Source organism: Sturnus vulgaris, unplaced genomic scaffold, assembly GCF_052056855.1.
Source record: "Sturnus vulgaris isolate bStuVul1 unplaced genomic scaffold, bStuVul1.hap1 Scaffold_180, whole genome shotgun sequence".
Classification (NCBI taxonomy): domain Eukaryota; kingdom Metazoa; phylum Chordata; class Aves; order Passeriformes; family Sturnidae; genus Sturnus; species Sturnus vulgaris.
In genome coordinates, this window is record NW_028276110.1 from 4,994,017 (window position 1) to 5,001,037 (window position 7,021).

Sequence of the window (7,021 nt, forward strand, 5' to 3'; positions counted from 1 at the left end):
CAGCTATATAAACTTTTTTCCCTTCCATAGAGAAAAAAGTGCTTTTATAAATGGACACTTTTGAAGACTAAGTAAAACAATTCTAGAGATATAAAGCAACAACTGAGAAACAAAAATGACACACTGGGAGCCCTTCCATAAACTGCTGTCTAATATCTCCATGGAATGGTATCACCCTTTAAAATCCCTGCTTATCTCAGGAAAAAAATTAAGTATCTACAGAGAAGTAAGAAATACAGAGAAGTAAGAACACAAAATGTGTTTTGCTGAACATAAATAATTTATCATGGCACTTCAATTGATTCTACACATATAAATACTTCCAAACTCTAAAACTAATTAAAAAGTAAAAGCTACCTTGTGTTTCTTTTCACTTTCAGGAATCATATTTCCAGAGTGCTCTTTTACAAGATTCTCCTAAAACAGAGTTATGTGATAGGAAGGAAATATTTATTTGAATTCAGTTGTTAAGAATCTTCTTGGTGTAATTACAGAACACAGTTTATAATCACAGACTGTTACAAACTTCACACAAATATATGACCAGACACTGTTTTTCTATTCAATTTCATTCCTTACACAACTTCTAGAGCACAAGCCCAGGCCACACCTCACCCACACTGCTCAGTTAGTGAAAAACTCCACCTTTTCTTCAATTTCTGCTTTCAGTTGTTCCTTAAGGGATGACAGTTCACGTTTCAAACATGACAGCTCATTTTCCTAAAAACAATTAAATAAAGGCTAGGGTTAACTATGCCCAATCCAGAAAAAAGAAAACAGTCCAAAATAATTAATAGGGATATTCATTAGATACAAAAGATAATTCTATTTGTTTTTCAACCCTATACTTGAAGTTTTGCTTTACCTTGCTTAAAATTAAAGACTGAAGTACTATAGGAAACAGGTAGTTGATCATAAGTGTTCAAGGTAAGACCTTAAAACACTTGGGAGAATGGGGTGAGAGGGCAGAATCGAACTATTTAAAACAAAAATTTCCTATTCAAACTGTGAAGTCAGAACATGACACACTGGCTGGAAGAGTAGACAAAAACACACTGCTATTCCCATTTAGTTTTAGAAGCATTTGGAGTTTTTAGTGCCCAGAATAAGATCTGTAAGACAATAAAAGGAAATAAATTAGTGGGCTGATTTTTACTGTTCAGTCCCACTAAAGCAGATAGTTACCCCTCCCCAAATATTCAATAGGAAGAAGTAAAACATGACATTTATAATTCTATTACACTCAAGGTGTGTGGGTTTAACACAGCTTGGCTCTCAGTGGGGGTGGAGTGTTATAATAACATATTTTATTATTGGCTTTTCATGAATATTAAAATGAATGCTGTATGTATAATGTTGGAAAACTCTGCTGTATGAATACAGTTTCTTTCAGTTCTGCTATTAACAAAACTTAGAAATAGTAGTATGATAAATACATATATTTTTCTTGGAGTATAAAATGATGATGTAAAAAGGTTTTGTTCATGTATGAGAACAATAAAAATGAGAGAATGGTAAAAAAAAAAAGATAATCAGGAAATTGTTCACATTCTTGGATTATTGGACACCAGAACCCCAGGGAAGAAGAAAAAAATTGATTTACAGGTTGGGGGGGGATGATTTTGAACAATGCTTGAAGATCTATGAATATACAACATGTTGATGCATTTAAAGAAGTGTTGTCTGAGTTAGTGGGTGGTCTTGGCTGAATGTCAAGCACCAAGCCTTTATAAACTTTTGCTTTATTTTTTGTCTCATTGTTTTTTCTTCAACCTTTTAAATTTTACCAGGAAAGGGAACCTCGTTTTTCACAGGAGGAAGCCATAGAAGTGGCTTCTGAGAGAGAAAGCTTCTTCTGTTTCCAGCAGAGCCAATTTCTGAAGGTGCTGATGATGGACACATTGCTGGTCTGATTTTAAAAGTTGGTAATGCCTCTGTGATGACAGATTTAAGAAAGAAAAAAACTGTGTGCACTTCTTCTTCTGAGGGGTGGAAATGTGCGGCAGTAACGGCGTTGCAGTGTTCTCATCCCTCATGGTTTGAGGGAGATGTTGCAGTGTGTTCTCATCCCTCATGGTTTGAGGGAGATGTTGTGGTGTGTTCTCATCCCTCATGGTTTCAGGGAGATGTTGTGGTGTGTTCTCTTCTCAATAATTTGTTCCATTCCCCCCTGCATTGTTAAACTGTACCTTCCCACCTAGTTGTCCATCTTGCCCTAGACCTGCCCCTTGATCCAGAATATTCCCTGTTCCTCCTCCCACTAAGTTGTCAATCCCACTTTTTACCTACCCTTTAGTTTGGAAACTTCCCTGTCAATTCCCTGTTCTTTGAAGCCCCATTGATCTGTTTCAATTGTTCCCTCCCCCCGTGTTTCCTTGGGTTATGTATTGTAAACCTCACCTTGTGCTCCTCCCCAGCCTTCCCCTATTGGTAAAGAATTTGTGCCCTCCCCGAGAACCTCCCCTGTATAAATGTCCCTGCACACCCAGTTTCTTGGTCTGTCATTCCTGGAAAACTGAGATCAACCTTTCAGAGCTGCAAAACCCTGTAAGAACTTTACAATTGATTTTTACAAGTGACAAACTGACTAGAGATCACGTTTTGTGTCCCTGTGCTGTTGGTGGGCAACAGGGAGGGACTGGGATAAAAGGTGTTCTAAAGGTTTATTTTAATTCTCATTACCCACTTTTAAATCTATTTATAATACATTTTCTCAATATTGTTTAAGTTCGAACTTGTTTTACCCCTAAACTGTTTTTCTCCTAATCCTTATCTCAATTCATGAACCCTTCAATTTTTCTTTCCCCTCCTCTACTCAACTACAGAGGAGGAAAATGAGTGAATGTTTTTTTTGTGCGTGCCTGAAGCTTAGCCAGTATCAAACCACTACACAAGAACATCAGCCCCTGCACTGAATTATTTAACATTGGAAAGTACTCCTTACCAGTGCTCTTTCTGATGATAACTGCTTTTGCTGCTTAATTTTATATACTCTTAATTCTGCATCTTTTTCTTCAATCATTTTATCATATTCGTTCTGTGTTAAAAAAACCAAACCAACAACAAACTCAAAACATGTGATTTGTAACATGGAAATGTTACAATTATAGATCTATCCAGTCTTAAAACATCATTTTTTCAAACAGGCTCCTCAGAAGATTCAGAAAGCACCATGAACAAACACTGATGCCTCTGCAGAAACTGCAGAAATCAAATGCTCAATGCAGTATTATTTTGTGGACTGGCAGAGAGTGCTTTATTTCTATGCAATATTGTTCAGCAGCTAAGAGCCAGCCATGCTATTTTTATTAATGGGATCTGCTAAAGATACTGCAAAAGAGAGTAATAGAAAGGTAAACTAAAATGTGTCAAGATAAACTGCTGACAGGCACTAAGTAATTTCCCCAGAGAAGGAGGCCAAACTGATACTGAAAAATACTGCATTCAGAGGGTATTAAAGGAAGCCTAACTTTAAAACAAAAAATTAAATCCTAGAAGTTTAGAGAAATGAAATTTATCTGCCCATAGGCATATTTCCAAAATCTTCACATGAATTGGATTTTAGGTGATGAAAAGTCAAACATGTGTTCAGCTTCCTTTTCCCAGACTCAGGCCTCTTTGTGGGTTTGAAGGGTTATTAACACATTACAAATGCCAGCAATCAGTAAAATCTCTTACCTTGTGCTTTTCCATAAGTGCCACCATTTCAGTTATCTTGTGCTGACAGTGGATATCAGTTTCTCTCTGTATCACTGCTGCTTCCTCATAAAGCAACCTCAGCTTTTCTACCTGGGAGCAGTAAATTGCATTTCATTCATAAACATAACAATATATGTTTTAAAAATATTACTTTAATTTCTTCTTCCCCCTGTGGGTGCAGTGTAGACCCACTTGGACTTCATTTGCTTTTGAGATCCTTTTCAAATCTGACATCTTTTATGCAGATTGTTAAAATGGGCAAGATTAAAGGTACAAGTTCACTTTGAACCCAAAGGCCATTTCAAGCACTCTGCCCTAACATTTCTTAGCATTACCATCAAAAAATGTGTGGGCAAAAATATACTAATATGGGAGAAGTTATAATCTCATTTAGCTATGCTGACTTTATACCAAGGGTAGAATTTCTTTGAACTATATCTTGAAAGAAAGAACTTTTAACTGGGTTCTTATTTTCAAAGACATACTCAAATATTTCAACTTAAGCACCTGATGTACTAAAGCTTTGCTCACAGGCATACACAACAACCATTTCTGTTGATGAGACTGAAATGTAAGAGCAAGGGCTCTGGTCAATAAAGCTTCATAAAAACATTTTAAATAAAAAAAAATTAATTGCAGTAAAAATTGACACCTCTCACCTGTTCATTAAGTTTCTTTTCATTCACTTTTCTTGTTTCTATCTCTTTTTGATAGATGTCAACTGCTTCCTTATGTTGCTTGTTCATATTTTCCATTTCTAACAGCAATTTCTTCACCTTTTGGGAATGCAGAATTGCTGCTGCTATTTGTTTAGGAATTAATATGTTAATTTTTTTTTTTACCTCTTATTTTTGAGGACAAGCACACTGTTACTTCTCAGGTATATGATTAAAGTGTTTCCTATTTAAAAGTTCAGCTTTTGTTTTATAAAGAACTGAACTTTGTCCTGAGGCGAGTTAGAAAATACTCAAAGAACCAATGGCAACAACACAACGGGAAAGACTGCCCTAAATGCTGTGAATTCCTTGGAAAAAACCAAATACAGATGGAGATTTTATTCTCTCTCTTGTAAATCTATGTAAGATTTTCACAGGTTTTATGGGACATTTTCCTCCCAGCTGTGCATTCTGATTACAGTTTTTCCTTTTAAGTTTCTCATATGAATATCCTCCCAAAAGTCCACTTCTTTCCCTAAGTGCAGTACCCAAAGCTGGACACAATATTCCCATCAGAGGGATTTACAGTGCAGAACACATTTAAAGAACAGCCTAAAGTGAGTAATGTATGTAAGTCTTTTAAATGCTTTTCTGTCACAATGGGGTTACTGTTCAGTCCACTACCAATAAAAGGAAAAAAAAGAAAGGGACTGATTGGAAACATAATTAAATGTGATGTGAAGTCTATCTCTTTTAAATGTTCAATAGTCAGTGCCCAATGATTAAAAATGGAAGCATCTTCTAAAAACTATGAGCTCATTCCTGCACAATCTGTATCCTAAATCCATAAACCAGCTCACAATGTATTTAACAAGTACTGTCATTAGTTACATTGGGACTTAAAAATACTCACTTCATCTTTTATGTGATGTTATTTAAACCTACCTCCCCTTCATGAATACTGGTTTTCTTGCTTTCTGCAGTGATTTTCTTTTTCAGCACCTGATTCTGTTGAAATAAAACAAAACAAGCACTGCACTTTAATAACAGAATTATGTAATGGTTTAACTGTGTCGAGAATGTCAGAATCTTCAAAATTCCAGCTTTCATCAAGTTCCTGTTATCGAATGGAGTTCATTCCATAACTCTCTCTTGTGCAGTTCAGGTTCCAGAACAATTCTCCAAACAAAAGAATTCTCAGATAATTACTGTGAAAATCCTGTTTCTTCATGACCTTAAGAAAGGCTCCCCCTGAGCAACAACAGGGAATAACAAATGAGGGGCAGAATGGGAATTAAAACTAAGATGCTGCTGACAGAAGGTGTGAAGACGTCATGACCAAAAATACAAGTTATATATATTTTACAGTGAAGTTTCTACAATTTGTGCTAGTGCAGAATTTTTTTCTACAAGTGGTAACTGTGATGGGTCCTTATTACAAGTACATAAATAATACTATATAGTAAATGAAAAAAGCATAAGTTTGTTAAAGATATTATTTTTGTAATTGCTTTTTTCAAATTAAGGCTAATTTAACAGATCAAGTGATTCCAAAGACGACTCCTTAATTTGATCAGTTAGGATAAGAAAGGAACATTTTTAAATTACATAGGTGTATCTAAAGGTATCACAGCAGATGAAAAATGCTGAAAAGTCACCCCAAAATACCATGTGTTGATGTATTTGTGACTTTCAAAATCTCTACACACCTCCTGCTGCAACTCTTCAAAGCATTTGGCTTTATTTTCCATCTGTTTCTTTAAATTATTAACCTGGAAGAGATATTTCAAACATTAATTAGTTAAGTCCTAACCATTATTCCCTGTGTTAGCAATTGCTGTCAACATTCTCAAACATGCACTTGCACCAGTCTGGTTTATTCTGATGGGACTGAAACACAAGCTGGTATCTTAGAATGACTGGAGTTTGAGCCATAAAGTATTACAAGATGTTAATTAATTTAATTAATAGCAGTGAACCAGTTCCTTAGTGGTTATAGAGTTAAGAAAGAAGAAGGAAAAAACCTCCAGTATCTTCACAATTTCAAAAATACTTTGTATGAAGTTCCCCACAATCTATGAAAAAATGAATTTTCCCAATTATTTTCTAGACTCTTCAACTGCTTTTCCTTTCTTGAAATTTCATTTTCAATACTCTTAATCTGAAATTAGAATTGTAAATCTTTGACTTTTACAATGAAATTATGAAATCTGTTTTAATGCTAAAAACCCCAGGTTGCTTTGAAACTACAGAAAGTAAAAATATTTGAATCTATTTAAGCTAGAACTCACACTACATATAAAAACTAATCTAGAGCCCATCCATCACCCAGTGGGTATATGGAAAAAAAAAAAGAAAAACAGGTTCCCTGTTTGCCTGAAATCAAACAAATCTTTAATATTCAATTTCCCAGCAAGGAATAAACATCCCTGTGACTGTGCTTGTCTTTCAAAATACCAGGGCTCAGCATGTGGACACACAATGTCACAGCTGGCAGCAGCTGTGACAGGAGAAAGCCCCTGGCAGAGACCACATCCCCCAGGCAGAGCTTTGCACAAAAAATCCCAACAAACGTTTTACATTTCAATTCTGTCCTGCAGGTTATGTAACATATTTCCATACGTACGTTTTCTTCTTTTTCATCCAGTTTACTTTGAATCTCTTCA

The 7,021-nt window shown here is 35.4% G+C and overlaps 1 protein-coding gene across 1 annotated transcript; it reads right to left on the reverse strand.

Annotated features, from left to right (window-relative positions):
• Positions 1 to 2,868: 2,868 nt before the first annotated feature.
• Positions 2,869 to 6,121, reverse strand: LOC148218576 (synaptonemal complex protein 1-like). The gene is made up of 6 exons (XM_088157814.1): positions 6,065 to 6,121; positions 5,301 to 5,363; positions 4,359 to 4,475; positions 3,679 to 3,789; positions 2,945 to 3,037; positions 2,869 to 2,886 (listed from the first exon to the last, which is right to left on the reverse strand). Exons 1-6 carry the CDS (start codon positions 6,104 to 6,106, stop codon positions 2,869 to 2,871), a joined length of 444 nt encoding a protein of 147 aa, XP_088013940.1. The 5' UTR covers positions 6,107 to 6,121.
• Positions 6,122 to 7,021: the final 900 nt, after the last annotated feature.

What these genes read in the sequence shown, in the direction of transcription:
- LOC148218576 (XM_088157814.1), bottom strand. Translation starts at nt 6,106, where the DNA reads ATGGAAAATAAAGCCAAATGCTTTGAAGAGTTGCAGCAGGAG. An exon ending in AAAAGAAACTTAATGAACAG is followed by an intron (nt 3,790 to 4,358) that starts GTGAGAGGTGTC and finishes TACTGCTCCCAG; the next exon opens with GTAGAAAAGCTGAGGTTGCT. An exon ending in CACTTATGGAAAAGCACAAG is followed by an intron (nt 3,038 to 3,678) that starts GTAAGAGATTTT and finishes TTTTTAACACAG; the next exon opens with AACGAATATGATAAAATGAT.